This window comes from Zeus faber (genome assembly GCF_960531495.2).
Source record: "Zeus faber genome assembly, chromosome: 15".
In the NCBI taxonomy this organism is placed as follows: domain Eukaryota; kingdom Metazoa; phylum Chordata; class Actinopteri; order Zeiformes; family Zeidae; genus Zeus; species Zeus faber.
Window position 1 is genome coordinate 9,651,161 of NC_137194.1, and position 27,779 is coordinate 9,678,939.

Sequence of the window (27,779 nt, forward strand, 5' to 3'; positions counted from 1 at the left end):
TTTTAAAGTTATCGTGCATTCCATCTTCAGCAGTTCACTGTATGTGACAAATCAAAGTGGTGTACTTGTCATTTTTCTGGCAAAGGCTTACTTGTTTTTAGCTGGATTCATCACTTTCTTCACCATATATATTAGTAGAACAGTACGCAAAGATGTAATGGAAGAGGATTTTTATATTTTGGCAGGGAACTTTCAAACACATCTGTGTTCTTCACTTCACTTTATCTTTCTTTGAGTGGATGCACCCCTCACCTGCAAAAAAAGTCACTTTGATACAGCTTGCCAAACAATACTTTATTTCAACGATATATATATTTCTTTGTGCCAAAACATTCAGTTAAAGGCATATTGTCATACTGCATTAAAATAAAACATCTGCCTGGCTTTGAAAAACATGTCTGATCAAAAAGAAAATCACATGAGCCCTTCACCTTTGCCATTTAACTTTGGTTTTATTGTTAAGAGATCCTACCAAGGTATTGAAATTTGGCATCAAATGCTACGGATTTATTTTATTCTCAATAGTTTTGATTCAGTCGATACCAGCAAAGTACTGAATTTCAGTACCCAGACACAGTACCGTTCAACTATCCCTCAAACAATCTATAAGGCATTCAAACTGTCTTTCACAGCAACTTATCAAATCACCGAATTATTCCTACATCCCATTGGCCAGATGGCTGCAGATCCCAGAATCTACATTATGATAAAAAAAGAGGTCAGTTGCAATTCTAACTAGTGGCTGGTCGTGACATGCTGGAATGAAGTTAAATATATGGCTTGAGTATTTGTTCTAAGTTTGTCCTACTAATGATGTGTTTTCAGGCTATTCAAAAATTCAACATCTTTCTGGACAAAATTCCCAGAGAGCTAAAAAAGGAGAAAAAGATCTTATCCTCGCAGGAAAGCTCAGATGTTATGTACGTGTTGGGAATCAAATCATTCTGAAAGCATATTTTGTAATGATTGTGTCCCTCTGGTGCGAGGAAGCCACAATCAATTTTTCAAAGGCTGCAATGCTGGTAACCTTTGGCTTTTTTGGCTTTTCTGCAGGGTCAAACTGGCTGGCCAGATATTGAACGGTGGTGGTGAGTTTTTTTTTTTTTAATAATAATAATTTATTGTAGACATTTTTCAAAGCAACATTTGAACACAAACAAAAGCCGATAACTTTGCATATTGATGGTCCCTGTAATTAAAATACAAATGGCAACGCACATGGTTTGTAACGCATTTAAATCCATTGATAAAATTTGGGGCAGATAATCTGTGCCTATGTAAAAGATGCTTACTACTGTATATTATCTTTGACTTCCAGATCTTCAAAAGAATTGTAGTCATGGCAGCAGCAGAAATTGCATTGTCTGATATTTGCAATATGTTAACTGCATTATTTATTGTGCGGCAGTATTATTTCCAGCGATTGTAGTACCCAGTACAGCAACAATCTGTTGTGTTTGTTGTGTCAATTGCTCAGTAGGGTCAATTCCATTAGCCTGTCCACAGAAAGTCAATATATTACCACTATAACGTCATCATAAGCAAGGTCCGCGCTGCATGTGTGTGTCAGATTACAACTTCCAGACCGCCCTGGTGGAGGGGCTGTGCAGAATGGCTACTCATGCTCAGAGGAGAGAACTGGTTGACCGCTGGTTCAGCATGAAGTACATAGCCAGCGCTTTTGTCAAGATCCGCGACTCGGAATTTGAGACGGTAGAGGAACACCACCCAAGCTTGCACTTAATGCTAGAACAATATAAGCAAGAACAATATTTTGGGGTTTATTGTGAGTTTATTTTAGAATTATGTGATTTCAGGATTGCCGCATCTTTCTGAACCTGGTGAATGCCATGCAGGGAGACAGGAGAAGGTAGATAAAAACAAAACAGCTGGGCTGCATCTGAGAGTACAACAAAATTAAGAATCAATTAAACTTTAGTTTATTTTAACTGCTGGATGTTCTTGAGATATATTTTCTCGCACTGGCATCACACTCTTACAGTACATTATAGCTCTTAATAAAACAAATATATTAAGCAATCAAATAAATCCAAAAAAATTTTCATTAGAATGCAATGCCAATTCAAAAAAAATTAAAATAAATGATAATAATAAAAATGGTTGTGTAAAGCTTTTCTATTTTTGGGTTCTGTTGTTGAAAGGATTTGCTGGGTTGCGCCTTGAAGAATTGGTGCCCCCCCCCCCCCCCCCCCCCTAGTAAGCAGGTTAGCAATGTGCAGGTTGCATATCAGCCTTTTTCTGTCCTCAGAGTGTACTCCTACCCGTGTTTTGAGGTGTTTCTGGATCAACATGAGGTTAGTCTTAAAAGCCTATCAAGACATGCCATGACAGCTTGTGTTTAGGTGCCATTTTAATGAGCGGGCATGTTTTAAGCTGCTGATGCCTTCTGATGAGAAACTGGAGGAGTTCTGGATTGACTTCAACCTAGGCAGCCAGTGCATCTCCTTCTACACTGCGACTAATGAGATGACGGTATATCTGGAGGTTTATACCTGATGTTGAGACACCTCAGTTAACCTAGTCAGAGTACTCTGGATCGGAAACAAAATTCACTTGTTAAGCTCTAACGTCTTTTGTCTGTTAGAAGTCTTGATGTGTGGATTTACCTTTGATGTAGGAAACAGATTGGGACACAATCTGTGTCACTGAGAAAGAAGTCCACAGCTACACAGTTACAGGTAATCAATTACAGTGGTACCTGGACTTACGACTGTAATTCGTTCTATAAGTATGCTCGTATGTTAAAACAGTCGTATGTCGAAGCAAATTTTCCCATATAAAATGATGAAATCATGAAGGGTGAAAATAAACAATACACAGCACAAACACAGTAAATATGAAAAAATATGGATAAGCCACGAACTACGTGCACACATGATGTAGGTTGCCCGCTGACTGACTGCTGACTGACTGCTGACTGACTGCTGACTGGCCGCCGACGCGCCAACTGCAAATTTCCACGGTCGTATTTTGGAGCAGTCGGTCGCAAGTAGATACAAATTTTCTCGACTATCGCTACTCGTATCTTGGATTAGTCGTAAGTAGATGCAGTTTTAAGTCGAGGTACCACTGTAGTGAATTTTTTTTACTCTTAACATCAGTAAGGTCAGCTGTGAAATGAGCCCCAAACATATTGGCAGGCATACAGTCCTTAGTCAGCACAGTACTCCCTATAGACATTGCAAGCTTTCTTGTTTGTATTGATTATGTTTAAAATATGTATTAAAATATATAATTTTAGGGACTCCAGAAGAAATTAAGGACTTCATCCATAAGACCATTTTGTTTATAAATCCTGTCTTTGACCCATATTTCATACTTTTTTAAATGGCACTTTTTGAGATGTATTTGTATTATGTGTGTGCTCCTCTACTGTATATGCTGTGGGGTCAGTCATTCCAGGCAAGAATGCAACGATCAGGCACGCACAAGAAGTGAAAGGCATTTCAATTAGATAAAGCAGCATAGCTAGTTGTGGATGAAAAAGATCAGCACCCTCAAATGAAAAAAATATCCCACTACCTCAAGTGACAAAGAAAGACATCTTGTCAATCAGAAGAATGAGTACTTTTGAGAAAATAAATTGTCTGCGAAGACAAGGGTAGACTTGTCATAATAGGGTTTAAGGTGCAATTTTTTCCACTTTATCCTACCATTTTATACCCTCTCCCAATACCATGACAGTATTGACAGTATACCATGAAGTATTGTAAAAACATGACACATTCTAAATGCTGTGAAGGCATTCCTTGAAAGACAACATTTTGCCCAAGCCCATAAGGTGTTGATTGTTGTACTGGCTGTTAAAAGAGTTATAATGACTGTTTTACCTCAGTGAAGGACAAAACGCAGGTCCTGAGGGTGAAGCTCCTGCAGTTGCTGTCTGTGGGTGTAGTGGAGGGCTCCAACCTCGTTATCCACTTCAGAAGCTTCCTGGACATCCCGCAGGCCGCTCGCCACGTGTTTGGACTCAGCAAGAACAAAGTAGCCACAGCTCACTTCTTTGTTTTTGTTCAAAATACTGCATGTGCTGAAGGATTCATGCGGTTTTCTTAGGGGTTCCCAAACTGCAGTCCAACCCCCTATGGATCGTCTAAGCAATTGCAGGGGATCTGCAGACAATTATATTATACAGCATTTGTATTTTTTTAAACAAATATTTCACAGAAAAAATATATAGTTCTTATAAGTATATTTTAAATTTCAATTATGTTTTTCAATAAAGTAATAAATAACTATCTTATCTTAAATTTACTAGGGACTGTTGACGTAAAACCAGATGGCAGTTTATAGCCAGAACAATTTAATACAACTTTTTTTTTTTTCTCACAAGGTGGTTCTTGCCATATTTATTTTTTTGGAAACCCCTGGTCTTTCTGAGCAGCTAAATAATGAAAGTGACGTTACCCAATACAGTTGAATTAATGTGTCAACTAGGCTAATGTTTTCCTTAATTTAGATGTAACTTGTGTCAGTTAGCACCATTCCTGCTCTTGCTGCCAGCATTCAAGTGTGTGTTCGTAATCTCATACAAAGATCTGTCTTCATCTTCTGTGACTTTTTATCCATCTTCATTATGTGTTTCTGTCACTGTCAGAGCTTTGTGTGTAAGGACAGCACATCTGTAGTGAAGACAACTGTTAAGATCGTAATGGAAGATAGCAGTTCCCAGGTATACAATGCCTTCACGAAAACATTTTTATAATTGCTTATGAGATGTTACACCCTGTGGGGGAAAATTGCCTATTGTGTCTTAAATTTGCGTAATTTACGAATGGGTTTTGCGAGAAGACATTTCAACTATGAAGTGCCGTTCAAATTGCATTTGATTATCTGTGTTACTATAACTACTCTACTGTCTCCATGCAGGCTGTGGTTCCAGAAAGCCAAATGTCTCCCATAGCTCAGAATAAAAGAGAGAGAAACACTACCCCCTACTGGCTTGTTCCTCTATTGGCATCCACTCAGGTGGATATAGAGAACATTGTAATTATATATCCTTACATGCATCAGAACTAATTTTAATGCCTTGTAAATGTTATGCCTGGCACAAGTTATATATATTAAGAATATTTTTGTAATTTGAGCCAACACGTAACGTAAGGCAGTTTAAGAAAAGTACAGCGCTTACGTTTGACTCAAATGCAAAATTAAGCTAATCTCTAATACAGAATCCAAAGTGGAAATACACAGTGTCTGATGTCATCTAGAGAGGTGCCTAAACTGATACTGAAAACATTTATTAGGCTTATTCGTATTCTAGCTCTTTCCTTACAGTTCAAAACCAGAAAATGGGTGAAGAATGTAACTTGTTAGCAAAAGCACAACATCCGATACAACCATAAGTAGGGCTGGGCAGTAAATCAATATAATATAGATGTTATAATATGAGACTTAGAAGCATCCATGAATTAGAAATACATTGTCATTCTCCTTCCAGATAGTGAATCCAGCCAAACGGAGAATGTCAGAGTCCACCACCTTCATTGCCAGTGCACATGGCAGTGTGCATAGTGCCAGTCCTAACTCTGTGGTAATACCCGCAAGTAAGTCACACTCAAAACTCACTTTTAAGAGCACTAAATTTTATAGCACTTTTTAAAACATACTGTTACAAAGTGCTTCACAGACTGACAAGTGGCAGAAAAGGAAACACGATGCAGAACACAGTAAACAAACAAACAAAGTGCAGCAAAAAAAAGTGGTATAAAAATGCAGAGGAAAAAAACTTTTTTTTTTAAACTAACAAATTAATTGAAATGAAGTGGATATTAAATGAAGACAAACAGAAGAAAAAGGCACTTATCTGAAAAGCAGGAAATCAACACGTTTATATCACGACTGATGGTTTTCCTTATTTGCTATAATTGATCAGAGCTTAAAGCGGCACTCTGTGACTTTAGGGGTTGGGGATTTGGTGCCACTACAAATTCTGAGTGCCATTGCACTTTTACACCAATGTCATAAAACTAGGTCTGGTGTACGAAAATAATTTATTTTTCCAGACAAATTTGGACCTTATCGGTCATGTTTCAAAAACAGCGTGGTAGTCTACCCACTGGTAGGGGTTTAGGGAGGGAGACAAAGTCTTTCTGCCTGTCTCACGGGCGCTGACATGGAGTGAGTTTTTATTAAAGACGTGAACAGAAAGGCTCGCTGGCAAAAACGATAAATAATAAACAATAATAATGATAATAATGACAATCAGTTGGCAGAAGGACTGAGGCTTCCTAGGTTACCTGCGGCCCTTGCATGGACCTCGCACCTTCAGCGAGCTTTCAGTCCACGGCTTCCTCCGGAGCCTCTCTCGACACGGTAGAGAGGGCGCGGGGATCGGCCCCCTGCTACCAGTGTAGGTACCAGATGTGCTCGGCCTGGCAGATCGGCTCACACGCGGGAGTGAGCCGATCTACAGTGTTTGTTTGAACACAGAGGTTGAATCAAACACTGGAGCGCACGCCAGCTGACGTGTGGGTGCCGGGCGCACCACTGGCCCGTCTCATCCACGCTGTAGGGGAGGTGGAGTGGCTACGTTTTGTATGAGCATTATAACCGGGCATTTTGACAGGCAAGTTTATAGGTATCGTTTGTTTGTTTTTTTTATATTAAATTTTACGAGGAAAAATATTTGTTATTACTGGAGCTAAACATTAAGGAAGTGACATAGCGCCGTAAAGCGTAACACATTTTTCCCCTGAAGTTACATAGTGCACAGACAGGTGTTCGGGGGGGAATGAAAGAGGTGCCATTCTCCATATTACAAGTCAATGTCCCATCAAAATGATTTTTCAAGGTAAAAAGGTTACATAGTGTTGCATTAAATAAGAAAATGATCAACTGCTTGGGACTTGGATGAAGTTGTTAAAGACCAATAATTCAAGAGGATTAATGTCTGAAAATTATTTGCTGAGGGAAGATTGAGATCCTTAAGTGTTTCAGTCTAACCTGATGACTCAAAACTGAAATTGGGTATCATATTCAAAAATGTTATAATTAAATGTATTTTCCTTGTTTGCTTTTTTTATTATTACTCTTTAATTGCCTTATATTGATGTACTGGGAGTTACATGTTGTGTGTTAAAGGTGCTCTACAAAGAAAGGTTATTGTGATATTATTAGGTATAATTCTGCAGACATGTGGTCCAGCGTACAATATATTGATGTAAAGTTGGATTTTTTTCTTATGAAATGTACATATCCTCAAGATCCTGTGTAATTTTCCCACATTCAAACCAAAAGCAAAACAAAGCAAAGATATAATTCACGGTAGAGCTGGGACCTTTCCGTCTCATCAGACACACCACGCGGAGTGAAGGGGAAGCAGGCCCTCCAGATGGTCCGCACCCGTGAGAGGCAGTGCCACCCGAGCTTCGGAGAAATGAGGGCATTGGCCAAAACCTCCAGCCGTGGAACAACCCAAAGAGCACAGGCAGGACACGCAGATGCTTAGAATACGCTAGAAAAACATTAGGTTTCCTGTATCTACTTGTTTTTAGTTGTTTTTGGTTCCAGCATAGAAAGGGCCTCTCACTGTCTCACAGGTTTGATTTTGCTGTTGCTGCTTCAGGTGGAGGCTAATCTGCTGAGTGAAGCTGCTAAGCTAGCCAGCGGAAGTAAAATTAACAAATATCGTCCAAATTTAACTTTATAATATAATTCTTTGAAGTTGAGTTTTATTTGTAAATTCCCTTTATTGTGTAATTAGTCGTATTATGTAGTGGTCTACTGATATGGGTCTTTCAATGGCCGATGCAGAGAGCAGATAAAGAATAAAACTTTATACTATATAGCCTATTGTGTTAAATGTCAATTAATAAAATATCCTATGTGCGAATTTCTTATCAAGATATACGTCGATATACAGTAGGGGCATTGGAACATGGATGCATGGGAACACACGCATAACACACCGTTGTCTGGATGCGAAAAAAATATATACTTAAATTTTCTGAGTTAGGTTGAGATTTTGCCTCAAATGCAAAGTATTTCTATTTTGTCAACCAAAACGGGGATTAGGAGGCTCTGCACTTGCCATCTTTAATGAGCTAACACCATAACAAACCGGAGTGAATGAGATGAGTGACAAAGAGAAAAAGACAGCACTGGGAGTGAGTGAGTGAGAGGAGGCGGGGCTATGAGGCCACTGCAGCAGTGTGTCAACTTTGTCGGAGAGAAGAGAGAGCGAGAGAACATATCAATAGTCACAATTGATATGTATAGAAAAATCGATCAAACACTAGTCTGCAGACATATTTTGTTTATTGGCCTGAACGCAGGCATCGGCCAATGACGATTATCTCAAAATGCGCAGATATCGGCCCGTTTAATCGGCCGACTGATTAATCAGTCGACCACGAGTATAATCTTTATAATGTGAGACAATTATGTCCTAATTAATGAAGATTAGGAGATGCGACCACAACTTTCTCACAATACGAGGTAGTTTCACTTGAAAAACTAGACTTTAATTCAGTCATACCTTAGGGACAATCCATAACATTGTCTGTGTTGGGAAGATTACACTACAAGTCCCAGAGTTCCATTTGAATCTTGGCTCTAAGACTCACTTTTTTTCTCCAAAGTTTGCCTTCTGATGCATTGATTTTTTTTTCTTTTGTCACTTGAGATAGTGGGGATATTTTTTCATCTGAGGCGCTGTTCATTTTTGTGAATGTTCGTCCATATTGACAGTTTACTGACCACAACTAGCTACACTTGTTCAAATCAAAAAGTGTCTGTTTTTGTGTCAGATAAAAAACAACTTTTTTTCACAAAATAATCTCACAGATGTGCTGAACCACAGTTGGATCCTTTAACATGGGATTTATGTTGTGTGATATATAATATTGACACTCATACCCCAGCCTGTGCTGCTTGGATTCTTGTACTGCAGTGCGTCCCATTGGACAAAGCGGTGGAGATGGTGCAAGCTGGACCGGAAGGAGATCCGGAGCCTCTTGGTACAGTTTTAGTAATGACCATGTTATTTTTTACTCCGTAACATCCAAACCCATCAGCTGTCACTCCTCTCCTTTTTGCATTCAGAGTATAGGTTTGTGCCTGACTCCCAACCCGGCACAAAGACTGAGAGAAGCATGTGAGTACTGAGCAGAGTGCTGTGTAGGGCTGGGTATTGGTACTCAATACCTTTAAGGTATTGCCCGAAATAACCCATTAACAAGTAGTATCAAAATTTCTCCAGTTAAACGATACCTGCTTTTGATGCCTTTCGTACCCAGATTAGCTTTTTTCGGTTTAATGCGACGTGTGATTGGCTCACTACTGCAGCAGCAGCTACAACAGTCGGTTAAAGGATAGGTTCACAATTTTGACAGGTTCACAATTTTGACAAAATTGTGAACCTAGCTACCTTTCACAAGTCTGTCTTAAAACAACAGTCAGGTGTCCATATTAAAAGTGAGAGAGGTTTTCCTTGCTGTATTCCTTCCTCCTGCACTGACTTTTTGTTTAAAATTACACTGCCCAAATACTTCTTTGTACAGTTATTTAATAAATATTTCTATCAACTAATCCAAAACTAATTTGGATGGCCAGGAGTGATGGCATTTTACCCAACTGAATGGTTCCATTCACATGATGGGTATGGTAGAAAAAATAAGGTATCTAATGAAGTAGGTAAGTGTTGTTATTGTATCACTTTACGGGTATTGGTACTGCTCATAATTCTTTTTTACAATACCCAGCCCTAGGGCAATGGAAGAATGCATTATCAGCATCTTACATGCTAGAATATCTGTTTATAATATTTAATATTTAAACACATTAAATCAACTTAGTATGATGTCAGACCAAAACACAAGCTCTAAAATCAAACTTCTGCATATATTTTACTTTTTGACCTTTATATCTTATCAAAACGATTCATTTAGACGAATATTATTGTGTATTTGTGGCAGTGGGGAGTGGTTTTGCCAGTAGGATGCAGCTGCAGGAGATTGACTTAATCAGAGGAGTCTTTATAAACTGTGGTTTCAGCTCTCAAGACAAATGTATTTGAATAAGCGTGTTTGCGTTCGACCTGCTTCCTGGTCCATCTCTCCCCCGCAACAGATAAGAGACTTGTTACATTGGATGCTGCTGTAACAAGTCGGTTGCAGGATAGAGATGGATCAGCCTTAGTTGGGTGTTTATTCATACACAAATCAAGATGTGTGTCTTTTCAGACGAACATATTGACCACTAATGTTGGTTGAAGTCTGAACTGGGAGCCCAGCCTTGCTATCAGGAGAGTGGTGAAACCACAGCAGAACATAGTCAGAATGTAACATACATGTTAACAGTTTGATATTAAAACCATTTATTTAAAAAAAAAAATCTAGTGAGAAGTCAGGAAATTTGAGTCTGGAAAGGTATGGAAATTTGAATTTGAAATTAAAAATGTTTAGGAACCCCGCACTCTCTGCCCTGTTTGATTCCAATCTGTGATTGCTGGGGGGCAGCAAATGCAGCCACCCAGCAATGGGGGTTTAGATGGGAACGTAATCTATTCGTTACAGAAGGATGCAGGATTTATTATTTACAAGTTAAGTAATTACATAAAAACATCTAGTTTCTACTAAATTAAGGCCCATAGCAACAGAAAGCAATGGTGAGACATGGGTGACACGGCACGCGACCGTGGGGACACACAGGTTTTTTTTGGAACGGGGCAGAATGGGTCCCTTAACGAAGTTGTGTTTCATACAAGAAGGAAACAAACAAAAATAAATAGATCTAAGATAAAAACATAGGAAAACCGTCACAGGAGTGGGAAACCTGCACGGTGCGCATGGCGCACAGGTGTCTGGAAGAGAAATTAAAAAAACAAAACTGCTCCAATTCTGTGAGTTAGGTTTACGATTTTCGTTTTCCACACAAGTGAGAAACTAAACAAACTAAATAAATCAAAATCTTTTTCCCTGTGAAATTATATTATATATTGCTATATTAAAATCACAATACATAAAATTTGCATATAGAGCGGGGAAGGCAAGTGGTTACTCGAGATGCATCTGGAGACGCATTCTAATGCCGGGTGTGAACAGATGTACTTGTTTACGATGACTAAAGTCGTTGTCATGTTCAATTTCTGTGGTTGTAGTTGATGCAGACAATACACTTCACAATGAGGGTTAGAAGAACACATCACAACAACGAGAGGGAAAACATGACAGTAATTTTTTTTACTTGCAATACAAGAACACTTTTACACAATGAATATTACAAATTATCAATAATAAATCCAAAACAGCTCTGAGCGCTGAGTGGAGGCTGCCCCCTTTCTCATCTCTCCCTCTCTACTCCCGCTCTGATCAATGCAGGGCGGGGGATCGGTTTAAGGTAAACTGCACTTACTGTACACCGATTCAATGCTCCAATTTTTCCTGGCAGATTAAAACAAAATCCGCCTGTCATTAATGTTGGTGATTGATGGAGATTGGCGATTTAATTGTCAATCTGCCCAAGCCCACTACACACAGTGCACTTAATACCAAGTTTAAAAATCTACTGTTATCAAAGCAGTGCTGTTCACTGGGGTGTTCTCAGTCTGTCTGGATGTCATGCCTTGCCTTGCCATGCTAATGCCTGTGTGTTTGTATTTGTGTGTGTTTAAATGTACTACAGATTATCTAACTGGCATAAGGTGTCTGTGTCTGAGATGCTCAAGATGCCCATACAACGACTTAAATCTTTGTCCAGACCAGGTCAGTAAAAGCCTCCGTGTGTATGTTGTAAAGAGTAGATGTAGGAAAGGACTGATAGTGGTGGGGTTGTCATTTAGCAGACTAAATATTAGGGCAGGGTTTAAAAAAAACCCAACTTAGGTACCATTCCATTCTAATGTTTACATTTCTTGATCGCTTTGAGAATTGTTATAGCAATACTTTGTTTCAAAGTTATGCAATCATTTTCCACCTCAATTAAATACCATCATAGTCACAAATTAATTTAAATATTTTTATTCTGTATAAGGCTGACTTTCTGTGAAATATCATTGTCATACACATAAGATAGTTCACTGAAAAGTTTGTAGCAATTATCATTATGTATAAATTCTAAAAATGTACATATAGAATCATATTGCGTGTTTTTGTAAATTATGTGTGTTTTGTCATGTATGTCATTGCTCTTGCAACTGTGGAATATTCCTTTGGGGATTATAAAAGTACTTTTATCTTATCTTTTATCGTGAGCCATCTCAACAATATCGGATTAAGTCAATTTTAAATGTAATCGTGAATACCCAGTCCTATACTTCATTTAGGAATTGTTCAATTCCTGAGGTAAGGCAATTCTTCTAACTTGTCAGCTTTTGCATAATCAGCGATGCCACACAAAGTTTCTGTTATCTTCTAAATAAAAAAAATAGAAACATTTAGATAAGACATGAGTTCACCCCTCTACCCTTGTTTTATGTTTTTTATTTTTTATTTTCTCAATACCTTTCTCACTGTAGAGCCCAAACCCAGTTCAGGGAATCAGCCAGAGATACTACAGAGTCCAACCCACAGAGTCCCAGGTTCGGGCTCGACACCGCACCTGCAGTGCGCCATCAACAAAATGGCGGAGGACACAGAGTCCCAGGAATTAGCTGGATCCCAGGGGAAAAGGCCCGGATCTGTAAGCCGCATTCCCAAACAGCCTCCCCCACAGCGCAGAGGGAGTCGAGGCTCAGCCAATTGGAAGAAACAAGACCCGAAGCCTTTGGTGGCAGAGCCAGCTTCAGTTGAAGCTCCGCTCAAGCCCATTCCAAATAAATTCCTCCGGGTAAAAACTCCCAACCCCAAGGCCCAAACTGTCGCTAGCATCTCCGACAAAGAGAAGGTGAGACTTGCTGTAGCCCAACTATAGATAAATATAACTAGAAATAAAACAATATAATGAGTTATTATTATGAGGAGTTAGGCTGAACGTATTCGTTTTTTATAAAAAAATATATTATTAGTTTAATTTGTAAAAAAAAAAATTGTTAAGTGACAATACCATATTACCATATTGTGATGAATTTTCATTAGATTCTAGTACATTAATTTTAAATTCAGAAGCATTACTATGTATAGAGGACATGAGAATAAATTATTTCATATCACTCAGTAGAAGGAATAAGAAAGAGAATTCATTCTCAGTTTTTTTGAACATGTATGTCACATGTCATATTTCTTCTGCTTGACCCAGAGAGATGCAGACAGTATGGTGAAGCAAATTTCCAGCCGTTACGACGGCAACGACTCCGGCTCCAAGGGTGTTTCCAAATTTCACCCTCCTTCTTGGGCCCCTTCACTTTTAAATAGGTGAGTTCCAACCTGACTAAGCTGAGGATTTCATAATTCAGAGTGTCAATCCATCAATGCAGTCTTGCCAAGAAAGATGGACCCCACCACCAACAATGCTGACAGCTTATAGAGCACAGTTTAATAAACGTATCAAATATGGGATTTTTTAACAACATAATTTTATGGATTTCCAGTTTGATGTCATAAATTATAACTTATAACTATAATTAATAATTAACTGATTTTGAGCATTGTTACTGAATGACAATTATCCGCTTGCTTGTTATTTTTCCCCCAACAGGTCGATCTTCTATAAGAGCTGGGTACCGAGTGGTAAGGTAAATTCTGTTATGTTGAGTTCAGATGAACAATCTGTGACAGTGGTATTAATTTGATTAGTTTTTCAAGGCTGTGTACTGGGTTTTCAGAAAGATGTGCCTCAAGCTGTGGGCTTGAAAAAATCCAACACTAAGCCCAGGAAACATTGCAACGAGCATGAGTAATGTACTTTCACAGAATTTCGGATATTTAAATGGCTTTCAAAGCATTTCGATTAATTCCCTGTCCTTGTTCTTATGTACAGAGATGACATTTTTGCATTCAGTGTCGATACACCATCAAATATTGGGGTAAATGCTGCTAATGACGGTTTTTTAAATACATATTTATTATATTTATAATTAAGGTTGGGCTGCTGGATCAGTGGTATATGACTTCACAATTTTTTTACTCTGTAGGAAAGGCACACTGAATCCTCCGCAATAGTGAGCAGGTAAGATGGTGGTTTCGATAAAATAATAAATTAATGAGTTTCAACAGCACCATTTTGGGTCTAAGACTGGTTTTATTGTTCAACAGTGGTGCCCGAGACAGCCGTTCACTTCCCAGCATGACCAAGAAAGGACAAGTTGAAACTAAAGTATACCTTTCATTCCTTTGTGTGTGCATGCCTTGCTGTGTGTGATTTTTATCTGCATCAACAAAAGGCTGAAAAATATTTTTTAAATCCATCTAATCTGGGCCATATGTCTTATTTTATGAGATAACTTTATATTTTCTTAATATATTGTTGAAGCCTATGGCTGTCACAATCAACACATTTTAGTTGACAATTAATTGTCGAATATATATTGTCAGACAAACCATTGCGATTAATAATTTAAATGCCTTTTTTTATTTTTCATATGCTCCTATCTTAGTATGAGCCAAATAGTGTAATAATACACTATTATAATACATAATAATCATACATAATACACAAAATTTGGGTAGACAGTTAATTTGCCTCAACTCAACTGATGGAAACCCACCTTAATTCACAATTTATTTTGTGACATTACATTGGCTTAACATTTCCTTGATGTTTGATATATAAGTAAGTAAGTAAGTAATTAAAATCAAACTTATTACTACAAATTTTGTTAAATGATTGCGATAAGCTCAGGCAATTGTGATCAGAATTGTGATGAACTAATTGTGATAGCTCTGCAGGTTGTTAGTACGCAACATTTGTTTTTCCCTTTGACTTATTTTCTCTGGGCATCTTTATAAGGGCAACCTGAAAATCGTCATATAGTTTAAATGTTGTCTAAAAGGTTGCAAAAGTAAAGTAATGCAACTTTCTTAACTTCAGAGACTTTTGTAGATATTCTAGTGGATGCCTCTCCGTGCTTGGTAAAAATATCCATATCACTAATGATTGTTCCTCAGATAGTGTGTAGACTGTAAAAACTCATGAAAAGCACTAATAGTCAGCCCCAAAATATCAAATGATCAATACAGAGGTATTCATCTAAAATATCATGATATTTGATTTTGTCAATATCACCCAGCCCTTTCCTGGAACTTATTACATTTCTGCCCTCCCGAGGCTCACCACGCGTGCCTCCTTCACTCATACGCAGCAGGGCAAGCAGAACGTGAAGAAGTACCTGTTCAGCTACACAGACGGAGACAATACCAAGAGGGATGTTAGCTGGCTAAGGCAGTCGGGCAGCAAACCCAAAATCATCACCTACAGCAGGAAGAATCCCGCCAAGCACAAGATCCCTGCACCCAATACCACAGGCAGGCTTGCACTCCCTCCCTGAAATGAGTTATGACAAGACTGAATGATGTGTCGTTATTTATGGAAACATTTGTTTCCACAAATATAAATAGACCTTGTGCTTGCAGACGAATCCCCAGCTTTGCCCCCTCCCCCGCCAAAGAGTAAGGAAAACTCCAGACCCATTAAGGTAAAGCAACGTACATTTTCCTTAATGTTCACTAGTGGTAAATTATCATCTAAAGCTGATATGAACAACCCCAAATGTGTCAATAATGTTTTGTACCTCAGCAGGGGTCGTTAGGATTTTTTTGTTTGCATGCATGTGTTTCACTTCACAAGTAAGCCACATGGTGGTGCTGTTGCTCCATCAGAAGCCCTGTGTGCAGTCAGGGAGGGCAGCAGCACCCAGCAGGAGGCCCCAGAGAGCTACAGCCAGCACTAAGAGCTACAAGGAGCCAGCTGAGGACAGCCAGTCAGAGTCGGAGCCTGTCAGGGTAACACCCCCTCCCCAAATTAAAAGTCCTATATCTACTAAGACCTCCCTGAATAGGAATAACATTTATTTGGAAGTACACATTATAATACAATAGATATGACTGACTGACTTGGTAAGTTGTTTGAAGCAGAGATTAATTAAATCTATATACAGTACTTTGGCAAGGGTGTGTAAAGTAGGCAGGGTTTATCCTGTTTCTAGTTTTAGTTGTTGCATCTTTGACCCATAACAGAAGCCCTCACATGCTGACCAGCAGGAGAGGAAAAATGAGGCTGCCGAAGGGAGAAAGAAAAAGACTGACCTCCAGAAGAAACCCACTAAGACAAAATGGACATTACAAAGCTACAGACAATCAGACACAGAGATCCTAGCTGCTCCAAAGGTGCAACATCCTTACAATCCTACTGACCGTATAAAAGGGACCTATTATGCTCCTTTTTACACATGTTAATTTAGGTCTCTCCGATCCCCAAACTTTTGCCTAAAATACTACTCAGATTATACATTCGAGTCATTGTGACACGCTTCTAATCCCTGGACCAAAACGGGCTGTTTCAGTGTATGTAGCTTTAATTGTGAATGGACGGCCAAGCCCCTAGTTCTGAGCCTATGGGGTTTTTGGCACAGGTTCTGGGTTCTGTGAGTTGATGGGGTTTGAGCTTCACTCTGGGCAGCGTCATATTTACCCGGTTGAACTTGCACTTCATCTCATCAGTACACTTCAATCTGTTTCTGAACAAATTTGAGGCGAGAAATGAGCAATACAGTTGCTGAATCTTCACTCATATTCATACACTCGACACGGCACCATCTATCTGTATAATGTATATTAAATATGGAAAAGACGAGAGGTTTGAAATGTTTAGCGCACACAACAGCCAGTCGATTTTGAGCCGACACGCCCACAAATGCCAGGGGCACAAAATCCTTGTTGCCGACAAGACAAGAGCTGCTTGGCTTCACACTGCAGCCCCGTTGCCAGCAGTGTGACCCTACCATTAGTGTAAAGCAGCCTTTAAAACAACATTTAACTATATTACCATGACCCAAAATCCCAAAAGACTCATATCACAATATCGATATTCTCACCATATATTGCCCAGTCCGATACACATAATTCTGAATATTCTCCATAATCTATCTGCCCTACTGTGACAGCAAACACCTGATTCAGTCAGGAAGCCAAGACCCTGCCAGCTCCAGCATCATGTGTCAGGTGAACAAGCCTTTTATCTCTAACTCGGTGTTGAGCAGTTGGTAGAAATAACCTGGTAGAGACAGCAGCGAAATTGTGTCAAATGATGATTCTTACAGGCCCCAGCCACGGTCGCAGCCCTCCGGCTTTGTCTAGTGATTCAGAAGAGGAGGACGAGGAGGAGAAGATGAAGAGGAAGAGGAGGAAAGTAAAGAGGATGAGACAACACTCTCCCAAGATGAAGCCCAGGAAATTTTTCAAGTCCTGTAAGGCATTATTTATCAAACTGTCATTCTGTCATCACTAACTCGCTTCAGGAGAGGGATGGATACCCTTGCAGTTCTGCCTAATATATCAATTCAATTAAATATATACATTAAATACTTTTTAATTTATTAGTGAGTAGTGACCCCAATTTAACATATATGAAGTAGGGCTATCAAATTGTTAAAATAACGAATTGTAAAAACATTGTGCTTACACAAAGCTTTAAAGCTGCTCAAAAATAAATTTTTATCATTTAAAAATCAGTCCATTGCGGTATAACCATACTATGATCTGATTATTGAGAACAGGAACACAGTATAATACATTCATTAATTCATTTATTCATTCGTCATTATGCATTTACTACCATTTTCACCATGAACAACTTACGGACCACAAAATAAATATGTCTACATCGTTACAACTATGGAGTCAAAATGTTGGAATCTGTCTTCAATACGTATTTAATAATGACCCATAACAGCATTATTCAGACTAAATATATATCTTCTTTTGCAATTGTCTTGATTATCTCAGGGTGGTAGATGCTTAGCTTAGGTACCTCATTTCATGAATCATTAATCTAATATTGAAACATTTAACTTCACAACTGTAAACTTCTGTATCCGTAGTGCGACAGAAGTCATATCTACGATGCTCTGCGTTTGTCTTTTTAGTCAGTAAAATTGAGAGATGTGAGGAGCGGAGCAGCTCAGACCATGAGCAGCAGACGAAGGAAAGCAAAGCAAAGGACTTCGGAGCTTCCATGAGAGGCTTTAAGAATGTAAAGAGCAGGAGCACGAGCAAGGCCTCCCGTGACAATGGTACAACACCACCCAGTTCACCTACAATATACTTGCAACTGGGGGATAAATTGGGATTTCTATCTATCTGTCTGTCTGTCAACATCAGTGTAGAACCGGTGAGATCTATGCGTGTGCCTGTGCGTGTGCGTGTGCGTGTGCGTGTGCGTGTGCGTGTGTGTGTGTGTGTGTGTGTCAGTCATGGAGCTTCATGTTATCTGTCTGTGGGAGCAAGTATAAACAAACATTTGCCCATCTGCTACTGCGCCAAGACAACATAAGGTGAGGGTGATGACAGCTGAACCACAGCAGCTTCTTGTTTGCCAATGGCATTTTAGTTCAAAGTTTCAGTGAGTGAAAATTCACATCTTCAATTTTGCAAAGGCAGTACGTAGCCATTCCCACACTTTATGGAGAAGTTCCATATGAAGTCTGTTCCCACATTAGATGACTGTTACATATACAGTATGGAATGGGTCTGGGTTAGTACGTTATGTCCAGTGTAGATGCGATCGTTTGTACAATTTGTCGGCAACGGACGTACAATCTGAATCGGTTTCGTTTTTTCCTGGCTCTCGGAGACCAGCGCTTCGGTTTCCGTCCCCCACTCCATCCGGATGGACTCGGTTCCCTCCGCTGATGGAGCAGGGACAGAGCGCGCCCCCCCCCACCCCCAGACGCAATAACCCTAACCCAATGATTTTAATTCAGTGTCATGACATTTCCCTGCATATACGTACATATGTATGACCATATGTATATGTATGTGACAAATAATCTTTTGAACTTGCTCATTTTCAACCTGTCCTGCGAGGCGCTTGTGCCCGATACCCACTGCACTCGAAGCACTTCATACTTCCTGAACTGACATACACAATGTAGTGCCTCGCTCCATCCCTAACTCTAAAAGACACGTTGAGGGTCTGAGTGGCATTTTTAAGAAAAACTATATACAGGTGCTCTTCACTTAACGACCTACCTGTTTCACGACCGTTTGGACTTACAACCAGCTCTCCGACCAGTCTGTATTTTACGCTGTGTACAATACCGCGGCGTGCGCACTACGTGTTCAGCGTCAAGCATCTCATCACGCATCACCGTTCTCAGTCTCAATCTAGTATCTGCAGTTGGTCAGTGTTCACTACACTAGCGTTTGCAATCTCCAAGACTGAAATAACGGTAAGGGGGCGGGTCCTTACTTATTGACCAATTTGCTTAACGACCTGGTCGTTAGGATTGGAACCTGGTCGTTTAGTGAGGAGTACCTGTATATAATTTAAGGATAAAAATACCTGTCTCCCGAGAGACTGGATATGTTTCAGTTTCTCTATGGTTCTGATCAGACTCTTTTCATCCGAATGTTTTTGTTTCTTCCCGAAAACCCCCAAAATTTGAAGTATTTATATAAAATAAAAAAAATAAAAACCCTACTTGACGCGCTTGTCCTGGCAATGTTACTGCTTTCATTTACATACACTTCCATTCACAGCCATACCATCATTTTCCCGTCACTGATACTAGGTCGAAAGTGGGGAAATTTACGGAATGACTTATGGAACATAGACACTGGCTCCTTTTCCCACATTACGCCAATACAGAACATTGCCAGTGGATTAACAACTTTCAGTGCAAGGAGAAAGGGGCTTATTTTGCCTCTGCTGTGAATTTGAGAGCCCAGACAAGCGCCTTGCTGTGCTGCACCACGTCACAAAGAGGTCTTACCTTGTGTTTTTATTTTTTGATACAAGCTATTTATTAATTGAATATGCAGAAAATGCTATTTCACAATATATATCGTTATCAAGATATCAAATGACCTATATCGGGATGGAAGATTTTGGCCATATGGCACAGCCCTAATTTGGCCCGTATGTTTGGCATGTTGAGTCATCTGCTGCAATTGAATCAAAGTTTGACAATACACAAAGGAGATTATGTACACACCCAGTTTTTCCTGAAAAGAGTCAAATCAGGGGCTTTATGATGAATACATGTGTGGGTTATGAAAAACATTCTGAAAAATTGTATCTTGAGAGCGGGAACCCTGACGGTGATCCATGACAGTCTGTGTCCCCTTTGGTCCACAGTCGTCCAGGTTTCTCCTGGGGGCAGGGTGAATCAGGTGTTGTCCACCTCCCACATGCTGAGCTCAAGGCAGCATGAGGTTGAAATGGAGGACGATGAGTTTGACATGGAAGAAGACACCGACCCACCAGGCGTTACCATGGGCGGCGAGAACATGGACTCCATGTGCCGGAAGTTTGGCTCGAAGCTGCAGAGAAAGTTCCAGGTCTGTCTAACACACACGTAGAAGCCAACACACACTGGCAGTCACAAACATAGAAGCACAAAGAGGGAAACTTGGAATACTGTTGATCCCCTTCTCCACAGTTGATGCTGTAAGACAGAAATGCTCAACCTTGGAGTCGGGACCCCATGTGGGGTCACTTGATATGCACACGGTCACTGGACAGATTGATACATTGATATTTGATTTATATATCTTTCAAAACATTGTTAAATAGTTTGGAAATGATTCTGGAGCATTTGGAGCTTCCTCAATGCTGTATAATATAATAAAAGTAGCCGATGCAATACGATGCAATAATAAATTCACTCACCATGTCTTTAATATTAATTCATATGTGGGTCATGAAAAATGTCCTGGAAAATGATCCTTGAAGACCTGTTATTTTGTATTCAGCATTTGACCTATTAGTTGTTCCAGTTTTTACTTACTGTATCCCCAAGTGAACCTTTCTGCGACACTGAACTCGTGGCGCTTAAGTAAGCCATTTTGTTTATTTTTGATTTGTTTTTATCCCTTGGGCATGTAAAAACGCTTTCAAAAACGGTCGATACTGAACTACTGTTGTACATGTGTAATTCAGAATAATTTTAGAAGGATGGATCTTTACACAAAGCAGTCGCTGAAGACCTTTCAGCATCACATGTCCTCCCTAAGCACGCAAGTTGAAGAATACAGGTAAGTAGGAAGAGCTTCCAAAATCACTTTCACTAAACAGGTGTTGCTTTATGACTTAAGTGACCTACTTGTTATTGTTGAAACCGTCCTCAGAGTTTGTTTCAGGTGTCAAATATTTCGTTTTTACTGATTAGTCATTTTTCAACCAGAGTGGAAGCATTGCTGCTTTGAACAGTTATAAATGATGGGAACCAACATTTTGATGATGGATATAGATATAAAAATAGTTAACATATATCGAACATATAATATCATATCATTAACAGTCATTGAGTTTGACAATGTTCACTCTTGTTTGTCTTCGTAAGACAGTACTATGTAGGAGTACATCACATTTTGTGGGCTCATGGAACACGGAAGCTTTTCTCTCATGTTGTAACATCAGTCCCTCTCCCCATTTTTCTACAAACATTGGATCCCTTTGTTCTCTCTTTGTGGCTCTGTCTGCAGGGCTCAGAAGCTGGAGAAAGTCCAGAAGGTCCTCTTGGAGGAAATAAAAAATATGGAACAAGATGACTCCACGCTGAAGAACATGGAAAAAGAACTGAGTGTAATCTCTCACGTGCAACACCAGCACACAAGCAAATATCCTCGCAGGCACTGCAAATAAAGAAAGGGACATCACTGAACACATTGAGATGCCAATAATGAAAACATCAACGAAGGAAAAGCTAAATACATTTTATAAAAATAAGTACATGTTATACTCAATTTCAGTTTTGGACAGTTTCAGTCCGTTTTCAATCATTATTTCTCTTGAATAACTGGTCTTGAATTATTAGTCTTGAACTACTTCGGGCAATTCTCAAAATAATCCTCGCCGTAGTCTAGGGCCCTTTTCAGTAGATTAAACACGTCTCAATCAGCCTCCATTAATCCAGGTCAAATAATACTGTGAGTCTCTTTCTCCCCTTGGGGTTGGGTGCCCAAACTTTCTATGATTATGACATGAAGAAATAATAGAATACTAAAAGCACTAATAGAACGAAATCAAGAAACAGAAGTAGTAACAGAAAGATTTGCTTGAATACTCCTAGATCAGAATCTCACCAGTGTCCATTTTTTTGGGTTGTCTGACAGATGTTCTGGAGAATACAGTCTACGGCTTTTCACTCGTACCGGGAAAAGGAGACCAGGAGGTACGACTTAGGACAGTGTGTGCTTTGTGCCTGACTTGCGGTGGCATCACAAGTACTTGTTTGTTCACAGAACTTTAGTCAAAGGATTGTGTTGTCAGTGTGACTTTCGCTTTCTGGCGTTCTGTGATCCTCATAAATCAACTCAGGCCAAACTCAAATACTCAACATGTTGAAAAACTATGTTGTGTAACATCTTGCCCTCTGATGAATCATTGATTGAAAAATGCATGACTGGAAAGTATTCCCTAATCCGTCATAAGTTGGATAAGCACAACAAAGCACAAGAGGTTGTTGTGCATTAATTCAGTTTAGAGATGGCAGTGTGTGCATTCATATGACCTGAGATGATTTCACAGGGCTCCTCCATATCAGGTTTTCCCCCAGAAAAGTTGTTCGGCCCGATGGCAACTACAGGGGTTTGAGGGGGAATGATGCTGAGAGTTCCCGTTACGCACGGTGCTACATCTAAAATGAAAACACAATGTTTTTTATTTGCTTTTTGGAGGAAGGGGACACATGATCATATTTTCGAGGGCTTTGTATGTGGCGGTTTTGGAGCACCGGAAGGCGGATATTTTAATCGGGCAGCTCGGGCATGGCAAATGAGGCACCGAAATCTCCGTTGCGGCTCAGTCCACTAGATACCGATCGTATAGGAAGCGGTGCCATAGTGGTACCGGGTTTCATGTTGATCATGATCATGTTCTGATTCATAATGTGCACGGAGAAGAGGGGCTAATCACAGACTGTCCGAGGTCAATGTGAGAGAGAGAGAGAGAGGCAATGAATGTGCTGTGCACAGCTCTACAATTAGATCAGATCTTACTAATTTTAAATAGTAAAAAAAATAGAAAAACAATATGTGGCGGTCAATGTTGATATTTTGATAGTTTAAAAAACAACCTAAATAATATATTTAAGTCAAACGGCTCCTTAGGCCCCGAAGGGGGTGAATACACTGGGGGAAACCCTGCATGTTTTAAACCATCCTTTGTTCCAGTTATCTTTGTAGACCTTATTGCATTAAAGTATGGGTTCCCATGTGTCTTGGGTAACCTGGAATTTTATAGTGTAGTCATGGGAAAGTCATGGATGACAAAATATAACAAAATATAACAAATTTTGCCGAAAAGGTCCTGGAAAAGTCGTATATCTTTTTGTGCAACAATGTTCATTTTACAATGGATATTGGTGTAATATCATAGTTGTTTTGGGTCATTATTATGAATGCCTGTGGGTCATGACAAATGTACTGTCAAAAATGGGAACCTTGGAAATTCTTAAATTTGATTTAATTCGGCATGAAATGGTTTGCCTTTTTAAGTAAATGTTCAAACATTGGTTTGATTCAGAAAAGGTAAAAGTCTCTGGAAAAATTTTAAAAACAGAAATACACAAAATTTGCACGTATTTGTGGCTAAGGAAAACTTGAAAGTGGTGAAGGTTTGATTCTGCAAAATAATTTGCCTCACCCTACACACAGAATCGTGTTTAAGAATTTGCTTATACCTGCAGAGAGAAAAAAAACATGAAAAAGGGAGTTACTTTTTCCCCGTTAAGACGTTAAAGCTGCATTAAGCGATGTATCTGCTAATAAAATGAATCCAAAGACCTGTTGTGTGAAGGATGGCCGAATACTGCTGATCACCGGTCATCTGTTCTCCCCCTCCCCCTTATTGCGCTGGAAGAATTTTGCTTAATACAACTATGATGTCACCCACAACTGGTGTTCCTGGTATGGATGTGGGGGGTGATTCCGTCATCTACCGGTAAACCTCCTGACTCACTGATGAGGTTGAGGCTCTTTTGAGCTCTCTGAAAGCGGTTTCATCACATCTCAAAAGAAAAAGAAAGAGAGTCTGAGTTTGGCATAACTGATTGGTTCCTCAAAATGACAGAATTTTTGTTGATATATTGTTTTCACATTATGTCCAATATTGAATATCTACTTTATTGAAACAAGCGTTTATTTTAGTAATTATAATATTGGTAGTAGTTTTTTGAACAACGGTAGTATCACACTTTACTAAGTAGTGTTTTGCAGTTGCTTGCTGCAGTACTTCCAGAGTGTAATATAATTATTTGGGGAAGTACAAAAGTCAATAAAATCCTGAAATAAAGACTGAATGACTATAATGCCAGTTTCCTGCTTCCGAAAAGGGGATTAACTGTTTTTTAAGGCTTCAGCGTTCTCCCATCCATTGGACTGCATTTAATTGTATGAGAAGCTGAGTGGTAAGCTTCTCAATAGTAAAGCGTTCAGTCAGGCTGTTACATCTAAATGATGGACAACAACATTTGAATAACACCCCTGTTGAAAGATAGCAACGCTATCTTTTAACATGTTTCTTGTTTGCCTTTTCTGTTGTATTCATTTTGTTATACTATGGTGTTTTTTTGGATGGTTGATCAGAAACTGCACACAATTTATCTTCTCCCATATGTTTTTTTTTTTTTTTCCCCTCCTAAGCCCTGGAAAACAGAAAACAATCAAATCTGCTTGAATACAACATTGTAAAAACCTCACTGTCATAACTTAACAGGCTCTAAAGTCGTCGTCTCTTGTCCCCCTGCAGCTTTGAGACCCTTAAAAACGCCCTCCAGAACAACACTAACTACAGCCTGAAGTACGAGGAGAGGATATTCACCTCACAGGTCTTACCCCACCTTCACAGCTAACTCACAATAAACACTACGTCAGTTAGAGACCTCTCAGTGAGCCGTGGTTACATACAGAGCACGGTGGGTTTTCATCTTTTTGCTTTTCTGCAGTTCTCATGGGAATGGGAAATTGAAAAATCTGAAATATACATTTTACATACAGATTGCATGGGATATATATAAACATTTGATAGGAAGACTATGATATTTAGGCAATAGCATATTTTAATTTATGAACAGCAGTCTTCCTTTTCCCTTATTCATTTTACAAAAAGGGAGTCAAATGTATTTATCCACATATCTATATCTTTCTCCATGAAGCAAATATTTCATTCTCTCCCCTTCAAGGTAAATATTTCACAAAGTGGTATTGAAACGAACCACTTAACTCCCATTTTAACTGAGTACAGACCTAATTGTGAGCTGAAGCTGGACTCATGTAGCTGCTTTTTAAATAGAACACCTTCCCGTCAGCCTGTCAGTCCCATGGCTTTGTGCTGAGTGGCCGTTGCAGCAATTTGCTTATCTCACTGTCCCTCGTGTCACATCTCTCCCCTGGATCACCCTGAATGGGACTCGCTCTGTGTTTTCAGATGGGCCTGATGAGGAAAGACATGAAGTCTGTCCAGGACAGGCTCTTAAAAGAGACGGTGAGCTGGCACGACACCCCTGACGCTCCAGCACCACATTACACCAAGAGACTAGACTATTATATTTTTATTATCCGTCACCTATATTTAGATAACCAACTCGTATCTTGTTTCACTGTGTGCAACATACAGTCTTCTGACGCCCTCACAGCCACTGTGGTTTAAAATGACCTGACCATCAAATTGAGTCAGCTGCATTACTGAATTATATCCGGGTCTGGCTGACAACTACGGGTGCATATTTGTGCCGAAGGTACTTCATTTTGCCTTATTTTGTATGGGTTTATTCCATTTGAAAAGGCGGAATTGCCATTGCTTTAACAAATACATAATACGTAACTTTGACAAAAATATGTGTCACCGTCGTTGACTGAAGGACCAGGCAATCATTTTAACAATGGATGGCATGTGATGGGTCAGTGATGACCCGGATGATTTTTTCATGCTGTATTTTTGAAACCACAATAATTTCATCAGCTATAATCCCAGGAATCCTTATTTTAAGGTGTTATTGATTATGGGTACACTTTAACTTACAAATTGCAAAACTAATATGAAAGAGGACCCATGATGCTCCCTTTTACACCTCTTGATATAGGTCTCTGAGGTTCCACAAACATGTTTATGAAGTTTTTTGCTGAAAATACCACTCAGATTAGGCCTCTAAACCTGGACTGTTCCAAAACGGACTGTTTCAGAGTGTGTGGATTTAATTGTGAATGGACAGCCAAGCCCCTGGTTCTGAGCCAATGGGGTTTGAGCTTTACTGCGGGCTCCGTTTTATTAACTTGGTACATGTTCACTGATTTCACCTTATCAGTCCTCTAAATTCTGTTTCTGAACCATTTTGAGAAATAAGCAATCCAGTTTCTGAATCTTCACTCATATTAGATCAACAAGGCCTCATTTAAAAGTTTGTTCGGACTTTGGTTGCCGTGCCCCAGGCTTGTGGGAGGCACGGTCACCGCGTCGCGACTCTCGCATGCGGGGATTTTTTTCTGTTTCGTGTGAACGTTGGAAAAAATCAAATAAAACAAACAAATACACCGACAACAAAATCACACTATATTTATTGGTTTTGTTGGGAGAAACACACAATGGGTCAGATGGAGCAGATGACCATATAAAGAAATCCGTGACAACAGACGTCCGCTCGCGCAGAGAGCGGAGCGGTCGGAAGCCTGAGTGTTTTGCTCACAGTGATTACTTTGTTGTGAGTTTACCTCGTTATTTGACACTTTGGCCACGTCTAATATGAACATCCAACATTGTAACATTATATATACGACAGAAAATAAGGAAAAGCATACCCGGTCCCCTTTAAGCTGGATCGTTTTTAACCCAACATGTGCATTCTGGGGCCAAAATAGTGCGTGACCTCCATATGTTTGCTTGTGTGATTTATTTATTTTTAAATTGAATTAAATGTAACCTTGGCAGCAAGAGGAGGAGATCCAGGGCATTCGACGGGGACTGCAGGCGCTGTTCATGCCTGAGAGGGGGGACGTGTTGTGATCCAGAGCTCAGCCGGGTCATGAACTCTGACATGCTGTCCAACGTGCTGAGTACATGAGCGGGGTCAGTTATACTCATATTTCACTCATGTGTTCGTGTTCTTGTTGTCGCATTTACTTTTGTGGTTTTTTCTCATATTTGAAATTCAAATATCAGTCTAAGAGTTAAACGATGTTGGTTTGTTTTTATCAGCAGTGTTAATTTATTTATATTTATTCCAGGCTTGAAGCAGGTAATGAGCCTTAATGTGTTTTTAACTGTTTTCTTGTATAATAATTTGAGTGTGAACTGTTGAGTTTCTTTAGCAGTTCTTTTGATTGGTAAAAAGGTTTTAGCTGTGCTCAGTTGAGCACTGGAAAATGACCTTGTAGATGTTTTAGCAGCATTAAAAGCTTGATAGTGTTCTCTTGTCCTGGCAAACATGTAAAAGGTCGAATAGATTTTATTCATATAAGTACTTCAGCATCAACCTCTGCTTACTTCCTGTCAGGTCATTGTATTCATTAAAAACTCTAAACAGAGTAGTTTCAGTTTCTCTCATCTTCTCTTCATTTTTGTAAAAACAAGCGGCCAGAGTTCTGTTGGAGGGGCTTGGCCAGTGGGTGGTTGAAGTGACATTGACTCCTGAAATGCTCCCTCTCCTCTGTCTCCGCTACAACATGACTCAACGACCCCACAGCTCAAATTACCATTACTCCTTTTTCAAGGTGTACTCCAGTTTT

At 39.5% G+C, this 27,779-nt stretch overlaps 1 protein-coding gene across 1 annotated transcript in view; it reads left to right on the plus strand.

The window, feature by feature from the left end:
* sycp2 (synaptonemal complex protein 2) overlaps window positions 1-27,057 on the plus strand; it is a gene marked incomplete at both ends in the record, with an annotated part of 27,372 nt that extends 315 nt beyond the window's left edge. The window contains 25 exons of the mRNA XM_080014582.1: window positions 633-718; window positions 826-920; window positions 1,054-1,088; window positions 1,571-1,713; window positions 1,818-1,870; window positions 2,270-2,315; window positions 2,395-2,493; window positions 2,639-2,699; window positions 3,857-4,005; window positions 4,619-4,693; window positions 4,891-5,007; window positions 5,462-5,567; window positions 12,479-12,846; window positions 15,200-15,362; window positions 15,471-15,532; window positions 15,717-15,839; window positions 17,000-17,057; window positions 17,981-18,127; window positions 20,194-20,396; window positions 20,998-21,092; window positions 21,543-21,642; window positions 22,173-22,231; window positions 24,808-24,886; window positions 25,486-25,542; window positions 26,983-27,057. Of these exons, the coding sequence (XP_079870708.1) occupies window positions 633-718; window positions 826-920; window positions 1,054-1,088; window positions 1,571-1,713; window positions 1,818-1,870; window positions 2,270-2,315; window positions 2,395-2,493; window positions 2,639-2,699; window positions 3,857-4,005; window positions 4,619-4,693; window positions 4,891-5,007; window positions 5,462-5,567; window positions 12,479-12,846; window positions 15,200-15,362; window positions 15,471-15,532; window positions 15,717-15,839; window positions 17,000-17,057; window positions 17,981-18,127; window positions 20,194-20,396; window positions 20,998-21,092; window positions 21,543-21,642; window positions 22,173-22,231; window positions 24,808-24,886; window positions 25,486-25,542; window positions 26,983-27,057 (2,654 nt within the window). The remainder of the gene's footprint in view (window positions 1-632; window positions 719-825; window positions 921-1,053; window positions 1,089-1,570; window positions 1,714-1,817; window positions 1,871-2,269; window positions 2,316-2,394; window positions 2,494-2,638; window positions 2,700-3,856; window positions 4,006-4,618; window positions 4,694-4,890; window positions 5,008-5,461; window positions 5,568-12,478; window positions 12,847-15,199; window positions 15,363-15,470; window positions 15,533-15,716; window positions 15,840-16,999; window positions 17,058-17,980; window positions 18,128-20,193; window positions 20,397-20,997; window positions 21,093-21,542; window positions 21,643-22,172; window positions 22,232-24,807; window positions 24,887-25,485; window positions 25,543-26,982) is intronic.
* Between the last annotated feature and the right edge of the window lie 722 nt (window positions 27,058-27,779).